This window comes from Lithobates pipiens, unplaced genomic scaffold (assembly GCF_037356315.1).
Source record: "Lithobates pipiens isolate NorthernLeopardFrog02 unplaced genomic scaffold, aLitPip1_a1.2 Scaffold_16, whole genome shotgun sequence".
Classification (NCBI taxonomy): domain Eukaryota; kingdom Metazoa; phylum Chordata; class Amphibia; order Anura; family Ranidae; genus Lithobates; species Lithobates pipiens.
Window position 1 is genome coordinate 191243148 of NW_027507748.1, and position 14887 is coordinate 191258034.

General features: G+C 44.9%; 1 protein-coding gene across 1 annotated transcript in view; it reads left to right on the forward strand.

The window, feature by feature from the left end:
* Nucleotides 1–14887, forward strand: part of WWC3 (WWC family member 3) — a 274579-nt gene that overhangs the window by 103934 nt on the left and 155758 nt on the right. The window contains exons 2-3 of the mRNA XM_077480846.1: nt 2204–2313; nt 6297–6500. Of these exons, the coding sequence (XP_077336972.1) occupies nt 2204–2313; nt 6297–6500 (314 nt within the window). The remainder of the gene's footprint in view (nt 1–2203; nt 2314–6296; nt 6501–14887) is intronic.

A 14887-nucleotide genomic window follows, 5' to 3' on the forward strand; every position in this document is an offset into this window, starting at 1 on the left:
CTCGGTCTAAGGTAAGTATTTCATAATGAGCTAGTATGCGGTGCATATTAGCTCATTTATGCCTTTTGCCTTGCAGGTCAGAAAAAAATAAAAATTTTAGCGGCTTTACTACCGCTTTAATGATTGTTCCATGAAAATTGAATTGATCCATGTTCATGTTCCATGAAAGGAACACATCATATGAAGTAGAAACAGTGCCTTGAAAAAGTATTCATACTCCTTGACATTTTCCACATTTTGTCATGTTACAACCAAAAACATAAATTGTATAGTTTGTAGTATTTTATTGGGATTTTATGTAATAGACCAACACAAAGTGGCACATAGTTATGAAGCGAAAGGAAAATGATAAATAGTTTTCAAAATATGTGAAAAGTGTGGCGTGCATTTGTATTCAGCCCCTGTGAGTCAATACTTTGTAGAACCTCCTTTCGCTGCAATTACAGCTGCAAGTCTTTGAGGATGTTTCTACCAGCTTTGCACATCACATCTAGAGAGTTAAGTGTTTGCCCATTCTTCTTTGCAAAATAGCTCTAGCTCTGTCAGATTCAATGGAGAGCGTCTGTGAACAGCAATTTTCAAGTCTTGCTACAGATTCTCAATTGGATTTAGGTCTGGACTTTGACTGGGCCATTCTAACACATGAATGTGTTTTGATCTAAACCAGGGATCTCCAAACTACGGCCCTCCAGCTGTTGAAGAACTACACATCCTATGAGGCATTGAAAAACTCTGACATTCACAGACACGACTAGGCATCATGGGAATTGTAGTTCCTGAACAACTGGAGGGCCATAGTTTGGAGACCCCTGATCTAAACCATTCCATTGTAGCTCTGGCTGTATGTTTAGGGTCATTATTCTGCTGGAGGATGAACCTCCACCCCAGTCTCAAGTCTTTTGCAGACTCTAATAGGTTTTCTTCTAAAATTGCCCTGTATTTGGCTCCATCCATCTTCCCATCAACTCTGACCAGCTTTCCTGTCCCTGCTGAAGAAAATCATCCCAACAACATGATGATTCCACCACCATGTTTCACGGTGGGGATGGTGTGTTCAGGGTGATGTTTAGTGTGTTTTCCTCCACACAGCGTTTTGCTTTTAGGCCAAACAGTTTTGATCTCATCTAACCAGAGCACCTTCTTCCACATGTTTGCTGTGTCCCCCACATGGCTTCTCACAAACTGCAAACAGGGCTTCTCATAGCTTTCTTTCATAGTTACATAGTTAGTCAGGTTGAAAAAAGACACAAGTCCATCCAGCTCAACAATGGCATTTTTCTTGCCACTCTTCCATAAAAGCCAGATTTATAGAGTGCATGACTAATAGTTGTCCTGTGGACAGATTCTCCCACCTGAGTTGTGGATCTCTGCATCTCCTCCAGAGTTACCATGGGCCCCTTGGCTGCTTCTCTGAATAATGCTCTCCTTGCCTGACCTGTCAGTTTAGGTGGATGGTCATGTCTTGGTAGGTTAGCAGTTGTGCCATACTCTTTCCATTTTCAGGTGATGGATTGAACAGTGCTCTATGAGATGTTTAAAGCATGGGATATTTTTGTATAACCTAACTCAGCTTTAAAATTCTCCACAACTTTATCCATGACCTGTCATGATGCTGTTTGTTCAGTAAGGTTCTCCAACAAACCTATGAGGGCTTCACAGAACATCTGTATTTATACTAAGATTAAATTGCACACGGGTGGACTATATTTACTAATTAAGTGACTTTGGAAGTCAGTTGGTTCCACTGGATTTTAGTTAAGGGGATGAGAGTAAAGGGGGATGAATACAAATGCATGCCACACTTTTCACATATTTGTTTGTAAAAAAATATTGAAAACCATTTATCATTTTCCTTCCACTTCACAATTATGTGCCACTGTGTTGGTCTATCACATAAAATCCCAATAAAATACATTTACGTTTTTGGTTGTAACATGACAAAATCTGGAAAAATGGGGTACGAATAATTTTTCAAGCCACTGTAATTTGTTCAATGGATGAAAAAACGTTTTTTAGAAAATGGGGAGTCTACCCTGATGGAAGAAGAAGAAAATTTAATTCAAAACATTGATCCTTTTATTTGCTGTGCCAAATACTTGTCATTTGGGAAATGATCAAATGAATGATAATTAGTTTGTTTATCATTACTTGTATGGCTGTTTAAAGCATGTTTCTAACAGTCTGAACTTTCTATTCTCCCTAGAATAACGAAGCCTTTAACGTTTGCAGACTGTGTTGGGAATGAACTACCTTTAGGATGGGAAGTTGTTTATGATACACAAATAGGTGTATACTATATGGACCATATTAACCGTAAGTGTGCACAGCGTTTCTGTTGATTCTTTTATTGAGTCTTAAGATGAACAGGGTTAAGGAAGACCTGTAATCCAGCAGTAGTAGTGTTTTTTGTGTTTTTTTTTTTTACAAAGCAATGTCCCCCATGTAATTATTGTACCTTTATGCACTTTAAACTGTAAAAAAAAAACCTGTAACATGGGCTTGGGTGGCCTGACCCTTGAAGAAATGGATTATGAAAGTCTAAAACCCTTGTAGCTTAATGATACCTATCACTTAATCTATCCTGTTTGATCCATCAGTCTCAGACAAGCTTAAGGCCCGTACACACGGTCAGACTTTTTGACAACAAACATGCAAATTAGCTGTTTTGGAGCAACATCCGACTGTGTGTACGCTCCATCGGACAAACTTTTTCTGTTTTCATCGGACTTTTGTTGGCTCTGCGAACGGACAAACTTTCTGGCAACAAAAGTCCGATGGAGCAAAGTCCTACCGTGTGTACGCAAAAGCATCGGACTTTTGTACAAGGTACAAACACGCATGCTCAGAACCATTGCAAACGATCAGACTACAATACAGAAGTTGACCAAAGGTGGCGCTGGAGTCATTGAACGTCCTCTTTTGAAGCGGCGTCAGTACGTTGTGACGTCATTACGTTCGTGTTTGTTGTCAAAAAGTCCGACCGTGTGTATGCAATACAAACTTGTGGACAACACACTTTGTACAAAAGTCCACGGAAAAGTTTGTACAAGTCCGACCGTGTGTATGGGGCTTTAGACAATGGAAAATGATTTATTAATAATTACAGTTCTCACAAATCTCAATGTTGCTTGAAGTAGGGTCAAATAATTCCAGTTAGAGGCATTTATACACTGGTCAGGGTTTATCACATGAAATAAAAGATTAAAAAGGACCAATTTAACCATTTGACCACTGGCCACTTAAACCCCCTTCCTAACCAAACCAATTTTCAGCTTTCGGTGATCTCACACTTTGAATGACAATTACTCATGCAACAATGCATCCATATGAAATTTTTGTCCTTTTTTTCCACACAAAATAGAGCTTTCTTTTGGTGGTATTTAATCACTGCTGGGTTTTTTATTTTTTGCGCTATAAATGAAAAAAAAAAAAAACAAATTCTGTAAAAAAAACAAACATTTTCTTTGTTTCTATTATAAAATTTTGCAAATTAGTAACTTTTCTTCATAAATTTTGGCCAAATTTTATACTGCTACATATCATTGGTAAAAATAATCCAAATCTGTGTATATTATTTGGTCTTTGTGAAGTTATAGAGTCTACAAGCTATGGTGCCAATCACTGAAAATTGATCACACCTGATGAACTGATGGCCTACCTCATTTCGTGAGACCCTTAGTGCCGGTTCACAAAGGAGTGACTTGTCAGTCGACTTAGCTGCCTGACAAGTCACGCTCCGTTCTGTACAATGGAACCGTTCTAATAGAAGCGACTCAAGTTGCTCCGACTTAGAAAAAGGTTCCTGTACTATTTTTGGGGCGACTTCAGGCGACTTGCATTGACTTCTATACAGAAGTCGTTTTGCAAGTCGCTGTCGTGTCTGTGAGTCGCGCTGCAAGTCATGTCACCCCTGTGTGAACCGGCACTAACAAGCCAGGAAAGTACACATACTCCCCACATGGCCCCTTTTAGGAATGTAGACATTCAAACGGTATTTAGGAAGAGGCATGGTGAGTTTTTTTAAGTTTTTTGTTTTCACAAAATTGTTATATTAGCAGGTTATTTTTCACACACAGCATATGCATACCACAAATTATACCCCAAAACACATTCTACTACTAGCACATGTGTGAGACTTTTACACACCCTGGCCACATACAAAGACCCAACATGCAAGGAACACAATATCATTTCTTGACTACCTCTTACACTTTTGAAGACCCTGGAGCACCAGGACAATGGAACGCCCAAAAAACGACCCCATTATGGAAAAAGTTGTCCATTTATACAATATTTCTAACACATAGCATGTACATGGCAAAAATTACACCCCAAAACATTGTCTGCTACTCCTCCTGAGTACGGCGATACCACATGTGTGAGACTTTTGCCTGCCCACATACAGAGGGCCAACATGCAGGGAGCACCATCCGGCGTTCTAGGGGCATAAATGCCAAATCTAATTTTACTACCTATTACACTTTGAGGCACTGTAGTGGCATGGATGAGCCATGGATGGGGATGGCTAAGCATGGTTGAGCCATGAATGTGGGTGGCTGGGTATGGCTTAGAATGGAGGGGATGGCTGAGTATGGCTGGGTGGGTATGGCTGAGTGTGGATGGGATGGCTGGGTATGACTGAGGATGGATGGATGAGTATTGCTGAGTATGGCTGGATGGATGAGTATTGCTGAGTGTGGATGGATGGATGAGTATTGCTGAGCATGGATGAGTATGGATGGCTGAGCATGGATGGATGGATGAGTATTGCACAGTATGGATGGACGAGTATTACAGAGTATGGATGAGTATTGCTGAGCATGGATGAGTATGGATGGCTAAGCATGGATGGATGGATGGGTATTGCTGAGGATGGATGGATGAGTTTTGCAGAGTATGGATGAGTATTGTTGAGTATGGATGGCTGAGCATGGATGGATGAGTATTGCCGAGAAAGGATGAATGGATGAGTATTGCCGGGGATGGATGGATGAGTATGGATGAGTATTGCAGAGTATGGATGAGTATTGCTGAGCATGGATGAGTATGGATGGCTGAGGATGGATGGATGGATGAGTATTGCAGAGTTTTGCTGAGGATGGATGAGTATTGCAAAGAATGGATGAGTATTGCCAAGGATGGATGGATGAGAATTGCAGAGGATGGATGGATGGGTGGATGAGTATTGCTGAGGATGGATAGATGGATGAGTAGTGCTGAGGATGGATGAGTAATGGATGAGTAATGCTGAGGATGGATGAGTAACACTGAGGATGGCTGATCATGGATGGATGGCTGGATGAGTTTCGGAATGTGCACAGAACAGCGCTGTGAGAAGTACACATCCAGCCCCACAGCGCTGCAGCACTTGATCTCTCCCCCCTCTGTACAATCTCTACAGAGAGGGGAGCGAGGAACCAGACGTGATGTAATCTGACAGAGCGATCACGTGGTAAACTTCTGCTTTCAGCGGCCGATTACCCGTGATTCATGATACGCCGGGTTCTCTGGACCCGGCGGTCACGGATATTCCTGGGGGCACGCGGGAGCAAGATTCTGTAGCCGTGTTTTTCGGCTATGGCCCGGTCGGCATGTTGTTAAAGATGTATTTAACCCAAAGCCAAATATGTATTATATTGCAACCTACCAATCATTGGATGTGGTGGCTGCATCTGTTTTATTTCCTTTGGATTTTTTTTCTTTCTGTTCTGCTAGACACTTTTAGCGATTGAGCATTTTTTTAAATTTCAATGACCAGAATAAATTGCTGTTCGCTGACCACCCTATAGCAGATTTACTGCTACAGGGCAGCCGCCCTAGGTGGATGCAGCATGAATCCAATGCTGCATCTGTCCCCCACTGGCTCAAACACCTCTGATCACTCAGTTGTCCCCTTCCGCTCTGAGCAGAGAGTCGGGACTGTCAGTCAGCAGATCTCTGCTCTTCTCCTCCAGCTCTCACTGGAGAACTGGGCTGTGGAGAGGGTGAGAGGAGCTGACTCAGGCTCTCAGCGGATTGCTGAGAGGTTAAGCCAAGTGCTGGTCCAGGGTTCTGGGTGAATCCTGGCGGATTCATTTTCAGAGCCTGGACTGGCTCTGTGACCTCAGCCGACAGCGGATCACAGGAGTGCAGAACAAACTGCAATGTTGTGATCCATATCACAATGCTTTGGCTATACTTCTCCTTTAATCATTGTTAGTTTACATTTTCGGTTTAGGAATGGTTTAGCGTTTTGGGTAATAAAGCATTTTTAGAAATCATTTGACTAATACTGCATCTTTCCTGTTTTTATGAAGAGATTACACAAATTGAGGATCCTCGAGAGCAGTGGAGACGAGAACAGGAGCGGATGTTGAAAGAATATTTAGTTGTCGCCCAGGATGCGCTTAATGCTAAAAAAGAGATTTATCAAATCAAGCAGCAGCGTTTTGAGTTGGCACAGAAGGAATACCAGCAGCTACATGAACTCTGTGATGAAGACAACCGTTCCCATGCTAGCTGTAAGTAAATGGACCATTTGCTTTTTATGTTTTGAAGAAGCATTTGATTTGGAGTCGTCCCTTAAAGTGTTTGTAAACAATCACCTTGTAAAACAACCCGTTCAGTTTAAAACTGAAATGAAAGGCAAAACATTTTTGTATAGATATAAGAAAACATATAAATACCTTTTTTCCCCCTTTGTTATAAGTGATCACATTCCCCCTGTTCTCAGCTACATGCGAGCTGGGAGAAACAGCACACTGAGCTTCCCAGTGAATAGCTGTGGGGCAGGACAAGTCTGATCATTGGAGGAGAGTACACTGACTTTATCTAAATTAACTGCTACAATAATCTTTGAACCTGGGTATTTTCTACTGTTCTCAGTATGTGCGTATTCTGTAAAGAGTCATTTACATCAATATACAAGTTCATAGATGTACAGTATAGGTAGGCTAAAAGTAAGCTTGTTTTTTTTGGGGGGGGAAGGATACTGAAGTGCAATGCAGAAATATTAACCAGCTCAGCCACGGAAGGTCTTGCCCCCTTCATAACCAGGCCATTTTTTGCTATTTAGCACTGTACTACTTTAAAGAGGAAGTAAACTTCCTCTGCAGATATTTACCTATAGGTAAGCCTATAATAATTCTTACCTATAGCTAGTGTAAAAATCTTCTAAACGTGTACCATTTAGGAGATATTTACATTACATGCAGCCAGCGACATCACTGGCGCATGCACTCTGAAGGAAGGTCCACGGGTGCCGTTCCTTCCGAGTCATGTGCCGTGAACGGTGGCTCTCACTCACAGCGCCAGAGCCCGTGAACCCGGAAGAATCTCTGGGGAAGATGTCAGCTGTCTCACCAGTGTATGGACGCCGATGGGGGGGGGGGGGGGCTTGGTTCTAAGATAAGTATTTCATAATGAGTTAGTATGCGATGCATACTAGCTCATTATTCCTTTGTCTTAGCCCTTGTACACACGGTCAGACATTCCGGCGGAAAATGTCCGATCGGACCGTGTTGTCGGATAATCCGACCGTATGTGGGCTTCATCTGACTTTTTTTGTCGGAATGTCTGACCAAGAGAGCAGGATATAAAAAATGTCGAACAACATGATCCGATTGGACTTTGTCCGATCGTTTGTAGAGAATTTTGATCGGACAAAGTGCCACACATGCTCAAATCTAATTCCTAGACCAAAGCTATTGGCTACTAGCCTTAACGTAGTCCTGTCGTAACTAAATAACGTCATCACGTTACGAACGATCAGATTTTACAACAACTTTGTCCGACCATATGTATGCAACACCAGTTTAGGACAAAATCCGTCAGACAAAATCCGATGGATTTTGTTGTCGGAATGTCCGACCGTGTGTACAAGGGCTTACAGGTTTGTTTTTTTCTTTTTTAAAGAGTTTACAACCTTTTTAACAGGCGTTCATGCAGTGCTGTACCCAAACAAAATTTGTCTAATTTTTTTCACACAAATAGAGCTTTCTTTTGGAGGTATTTGATAACCACTGTTTTATTTTTATTTTTATTATATAAAACTGAAAAAAGACTTACATTTTTTTTTAAAACAAACCAATATTTTTTACTTTCTGCAATAAAACATATCCAATAAAAAAAAAAGAATCCTCATAAATTTAGGCCAAAATGTATTCTGTTATTTGTCTTTGGGAAAAAATATCTCAGTTAATGTATATTGATTGGTTTGCCTGAAAGTTATAGCGTTTACAAACTATGGAATATATGTTGGAATTATATATATGACTTAAAGTGAAACAGTGATAGTGCAGCTGGCAATCTAACACTAATTGGCGCTGGGGGGGACTGACTAACTGCCTCTGACATCATCAGTGACACTAATCCCACGTACACACGATCAAACTATCCGCCTGTGTGTGGGCTACAGCGGACTTTTTTTTCTCAAAAGTCTGGCGGACTTAGAAAGTAGTTTTGACTCAAAAATTGTCCGCCGGACTACAATCCGGCCGTGTGTGCTAGTCCACTGTACTTTTGAAATGACCCTTATCCGAGCACGCAGCCCGGACGGTCAGGAAAGGGGGTGGGGACGAGCGAGTGCCCCCCCTCCTGAGCCGTACCAGGCCACGTGCCCTCAACATGGGGGGGTGCTTTGTTGCGGCCCCCCACCCCAAAGCACCTTGTCCCCATGTTGATGAGGACAACGGCCTCTTCCCGACAACCCTGGCCGTTGGTTGTGGGGGTCTGCGGGCGGGGGGCTTATCGGAATCCAGGAGCCCCCTTTAATAAGGGGGCCCCCAGATACCGGCCCCCCACCCTATGTGAATGAGTATGGGGTACAATAAACCCCTACCCATTCACCTGGTGAAAAAAATGTAAAAGAAAAACACCACGCAAGGGTTTAAAATAATTTATTGCACAGCTCCGGGGGTCTTCTTCCGTCTTGGGGGGTCTTCTCGCCGGACTCCTCCGCTATTTTCTGCTAGCTCTTTTACTAGCGGAGGAGCTCAGCTTTCTTCTTCGTCGCCGCCCAGGGGTCTTCTTTCCGACTTCGGGGGTTTTGTCCCCCTCTTCGGGGGTCTTGTACCCCTCTTCGGTTTGAGTCAACATCTCAAGGAAGAAGAAGAGAAGGTGGAAAGTCGGCGACATCGGCGACGGAAGACCGGGACACCGCTAGTAAAAGAGCTGGAAGAAGGAGCGGAGGCCCGGCAAGAAGAACCGAAGAGGGGGAGAAGACCCCCGCTCGCTCGTCCTCACCCCCTTTCCTGACCGGCCAGGTTGCGTGCTCGGATAAGGGTCTTATATGGACCTTGGGGGGGACCCCCACGCCGTTTTTTCGGTGTAGGGCTTCCCCTTTAAGTCCATACCAGGTGACGGGGCCAGTGACGTGTCAATCTCGCCGCCAAAGGACCTGGGCTTATTGTTTCTACATATGAATGCTAAGATTTCTTGTATGCTCTGTATTCATTTGATCTTTTGTGGCCGCGATTTTGCCGCGATTTTAGGTAATGCCTGTGTAAACTTGAGGTCTGTGGCCCTCAACTCGCATCAAAGTCAGACCAAATTAGTATATGGAATACTTTGAAGTCAGTGCGACCTGAAGTCACAAGGATATGAATGGTACTCATTGGAAATCATGGGGTATGACTTGTCATGCGACTTTGCAGTCTCAAGTCGCAGGACAAGTCGCACAAGTGTGAAAGGGGCCTTAATTACCTGGTGATCTTGCCGGCAGCCTCAACTTCCTAGTTTGTCACAACAATAAGAATTCCAAGGTACTTTCTGTTTTTTCTAGAAGTTTTCATTATCAGTGTATAGGACTCTGTACCAATGTGCGGTGTCCTGTGCACTGTGATGTTCTGTTGGTATGAGCCATGCCTCCAAGTCCACATCTAGCTGTAGATTGACAGCAGCTCCTGTAGAGAGTATAGCTGCCAGTACAGCTGGAGTCTACATAGCAGAAATCTAAAGAGCACCTTGCTTGTTTTGAGTCTCTCCCCTCCCCAAGCCTTCATGCCTGGGGGGATGAGAGGAGACTGAGTGGTCATGTGACCACCGATAACATAGCAAAAAAAAAAAAAAGTGAACCATTTGTGTGAATTTTCTAATAAAGGACTTGTTTATAGGTAAGCTTTGCTATTAGGTGTTTAAGATTGCTGAGTTTCTAGATACTTAACACAGGGAGATTGTGGGATTGAACCCAAGATTCCAGAGCCAAGGACCAGTGTTACTACTGCATTACTGTGCTGAATATTGGTACCTGAACAAAGCCCAATGTTTTAAAAGTAGATGATAAAACACATTTAAAACATCATTTAAAAAACAGTTAATCATAACTGAGGTCAGAATTGGTCCCTAGAGAGTAAAAACTGCTAATTTCCTTATAGAGAAAGGCAAAGTGACTGTCAATGCCCATATACTGCATTCCTCTGTATAGAGTAGAGCTCTGCAAAGCATTGCGGAAGTTCTTGAGGTGAGTCTTAGTAGTAAAGGGCAGACAGATACTGTATCTCACTGTTCACTCGTCTTTCATACGACATCTTTTGGTTTTTGGCTAACCTAAGCCTGGAGTTGCCTTATAGGTAAAATGCATTCAGAATGTAAACTTAAAGTTTGAACTTCACACAGTGAACACTTTCATCTCAGAAATTCAGTTTTTTTGTCCATACATCTCTCTTTTGTTGGTAATTGGATGATCGGAGAGATCCTGCTTGTTATTTGGAAGTGCAATTACCAAACACACCTATTACAGGTTCTTTACTCTCTATCAAATGCAGAGAGCCTCATGTAGGAATTAAGAAGTTCCCCCCAGTCACCAAGCAGATACAAAGCTGCCAATAAAGTTGCAATGAGATTGATACAGTAAGCACAAACATGGGCAGCACAGTGGCAGAGTCCTGCCTCGCAACACTAGGGCTGTTAGTTGGAATCCCAATCACAGCACTACCTGCACGGAGTTTGTTTGTCATCCCTGTGCCTGTGTGGGTTTCTTCTGGGTACTCCAGTTTTCTCCCACACTCCAAAGACATGCTGGTAGGTTAATTAGCTTCTGTCTAAATTGGCCCTGCTATGTTTGTGTATAAATGTGACATATATATATATATATATATATATATATATATATATATATATGTGTGTGTATATTTATGGTTCAGAGCCCTATGGCCGGTACGGATAAGGATGACAAACAGGGTTAACATAAAACTTACCACTTGAAATAGACCTGAAAGTGTGCCTTGGTCTAACGTACGGTATACCAAATAAGGGGGCATACCCTAGATAAGAAATGAGGATAAATGAAATGAAAATGAAATGAAGTGAAATGAGTACTCTTGTGAAGAGTACGATGCTTTGTGAAATGCCCTAGAAAGGGGATGGGAGGGTGGGTATCACGCACAGGAACCGACAAGGAGCACAGCCGAACGGGCTGGTTAAATACCCTTCCGGGCTCCTCCCATAATTTCAGGCCACCATACTGGCCTTCTTATTTATGGTTCAGAGCCCTATGGCCGGTACGGATAAGGATGACAAACAGGGTTAACATAAAACTTACCACTTGAAATAGACCTGAAAGTGTGCCTTGGTCTAACGTACGGTATACCAAATAAGGGGGCAAAAACATACAGGTAGGGATTGTGCTTTATTGATTTGATTTATTTACTCAGTGAGCTTGGCAAAGGCCTGGGCCATCTCCACTTGTGGATTGGGGATATAGCGGGTGAAGCAGTTAGACTTCCATCTGCCCAGCTTTTTGATCACGTGATCCGGGACTCCTTGCCGGGAGGCCGTTGAGGCTGCCCCGATGCGGAATGAGTGTCCGGAGTACTGAGCCGGGTTGAGATGGAGGATGCGTAGTAGAATTCTAACATGTTCCATGAACCGGGCCGTACTTAGGGGTTTAGCCTGGAATGGCAGGAGTGGACTAGTGTCTGGTTGATCGGCCAGCAGGGACCACAGGCGGGTAAGAGTAGAGACTGGGCACCAGCTGTTATTAGTTTTTTAATAATGAACATCCGTACCAGAGCCAGTCTGTTGTGTCTTGGAGACTGCCAGGTGTAGGGTAAAATGATCTCCGCAACGGACCAGGTGGTGTTTGCGAAGCGTGCATCCTATGGGGCTGCTACAGGTGAATTCTCCTGGCCGTAAGAAACCATAGAAGGCCAGGTGTATGGCTGCCTGTAAGACTATGCTAGGATGTAGGCCAAAAGGTGACGTGGCCAGGATGTCTGACATTTTTCTGAAAACGTCTCCTGTGATCGGCAGGCGTTTGGTGCTGCACACCGGCTGCCGCCTCTGGATGCCGCGCAAGACGGCGCGTATCGCATGGCAGGAGAATACCGAGGGCTCAGAAGGGTTTTGGAGCGACGTGAAGTGTTGAATACCGGCTAGATACAACCGGATCGTATTGTGTGACAAAGCGAGTTCTGAGTGACAGTAGGTGACAAAGGCCAGGATTTGTTTGATGCGGGATGTCTCTGTATGGTGGTATGTCAGAAAACGGTTGAAGGCCCTCCAGGCCGCCTGGTATGCCTTGAGGGTGTTGCGTGAGAGTGATAGATTGATGAGGTCTGTTGCTGCTAGAAGGTGTGGGGTTAGTCCAGGGTCAGCTGAGACCAGGCCGGGATAGGTGCTGATGTTGGCACGGCTTCTGGTACCTGTTTGAAAAATGAAACCAGATTAAACCGTGAAAGAGCATCTGCAGCAGAGTTGTGTCTACCAGGGATGAAGGAGCAGTAAACTTTAAATTGGTGTAATAAGGAGAGCTGGACCAGCCGACGCAGGAAGGACATTATTGTTAAAGACCTGGACCTGCCTTTATTGATAATCTCTGCTGTGGCCAAATTGTCTGTAGAGAACGCCACGGTCTGACCTGACCAGCTGTGACCCCAGACATGCGCTGCTGCTACTATGGGGTATATCTCAAACAGTGAGGATGTCTCGGAAAAGCCTGGTATCGCCAAAATTTGGGGAGGCCAGGGAGCTGTGAGCCATAGGTGGCCAAAAATTGCCGCGAAGCCCGTGGAGGCGGCAGCGTCGGTCACCACCTGGGGCGAGAGAGAGCACACCGATGGAATAAACAGGGATACGCCATTCCAAGATGACAGAAACTCTTCCCACATGAAGAGATCCGCCATGGCGGCGGTATCAAGGCTAAGGACCTGCTCCGGATCCTGGGTGTGGGACAGTAGCGCTAGTAGGCGGGAAACGAAGGAGCGACCCTGGGGAATGATGCGCATGGCGAAGTTTAACATGCCGAGGAGCGACTGCAACTGCTTCTTGGTGCATGACCGGGAATGGGTGAAGTCCCTCAGGATGGTCCTGATGCGAGATAGCTTGTCCGTGGGGAGGCTGGCCTGCATGGTATTGGTATCTAAATTAACCCCGAGAAAAGTAATGGCCTGCGCTGGACCATCGACCTTATGCTCTGCAATAGGGATATTCAGATTGCCAAAAACTACCCTCAACCTGTCCAAGTCCCCAGGCAGAGAAGTGGGTGGCTCGATCAACAGGAAGTCATCGAGGTAATGTATGACCTCCCGACATCGGGCTACGTGTAGTAGAACCCACTCAAGTGCCTGGGCAAAAGTATCAAAGAGCCAGGGACTGCTCTTGGACCCGAAGGTCAGTTTGGTTGCAAAGTAATAGCGGTCCCTCCACTTAATGCCGTGCCAGCACCAAACTGACGGGTGAATGGGGAGGAGCTTAAATGCATCCGCGATGTCGGCTTTAGAGAGCCAGGTGCCTGTACCCGTCTTTAGTATGGCGTGGATGGCCATGTCCACTGAGGCGTATTTAAGTGAAAACTCCTCGGAGGGGATGAGGGAGTTGAGACTGGGAATAGAAGAGGAATAAGGCGCTGACAAGTCGTAAACCAATCTTAGTTTATTTGAAAACTTTCCCTTAACAAGCCCGATAGGGCTGACTCTCCAGGTGTTGAAGGGGGGCTGGGTGAAAGGGCCTATCATAAAGTCCCGATCTAGCTCGGCTTGCAGGAGCTGGTCTATGGCTGGTTCGTCCAAGGTTGCAGATCGTAGATTCCGGCAGTCGTGCGTCACATGGGGGAGAGATATGAGACCTGTATGAAAACCTTGGGTGAAGCCTTGCATCAGATAGATGGACAGCATTGGAGTGGGGTGACCTGCCAGGTAGAAACTAAGCAAGGAGACGTTGACCCGGCTTAGTCATTTTTTCTTGAATTGTTTCACCTCACATATAAGCCTGGGGTGAGCCCTTTGACACAGGGTACAGATGTGGAGCAGCCTGCATTGGCTGAAGTTACATGACCCGTAATTATAGTTATTACAGATCGCCGCGCCACCTACGGTTTTGACCGGACGCCCAAACCTGTCTACCTGCGGTAGGCGTGCGGGGGCCTGTTGACCCTGAGCAGCACCCGCGATTGAAGGGTTCTCTGAGGGGCGAGCTGCCGTAGAGATGGCACACCAAGTGGCGGTGTGGGTGGCTGACTGACAAATAGCACAGAGGGGAGAATGTAAGCCCGCAAAGTGGCGGCAGAACAATTCTGTGTCTACAACGCTCCAGTCAGTTGGCATCTGAAACTGTCGAAATCTGGCGGCTGCTCTGGCAGAAAAGGAGCGATGATAGTCATAAAATCCGAAGCCACCGTATTTGTAGCCCAGATCCACCACTAAGTGGAGGTACCGGTCCAGCTCCTCCCTCCTGTTGGGGGAGGCAGAGCAGAGGACGTCCCTCAGCATGCCAAAGGCCAAAGTAAATTCGATTACAGAGAGTTTCCTGTCCAGCCTGGGGTCTTTGGCCTTGAGGACCACCGAGACATCTCCCCATGTGTATGCTTTGTTCTCCGCGAGATCCTGCACGTAGATGAGCAGGGAGGCAAGATTGACGTCCTTGCCCTCCAGGATGTCCTTCCTGACATTGGCCGGAACCAGATGGGAAGGGT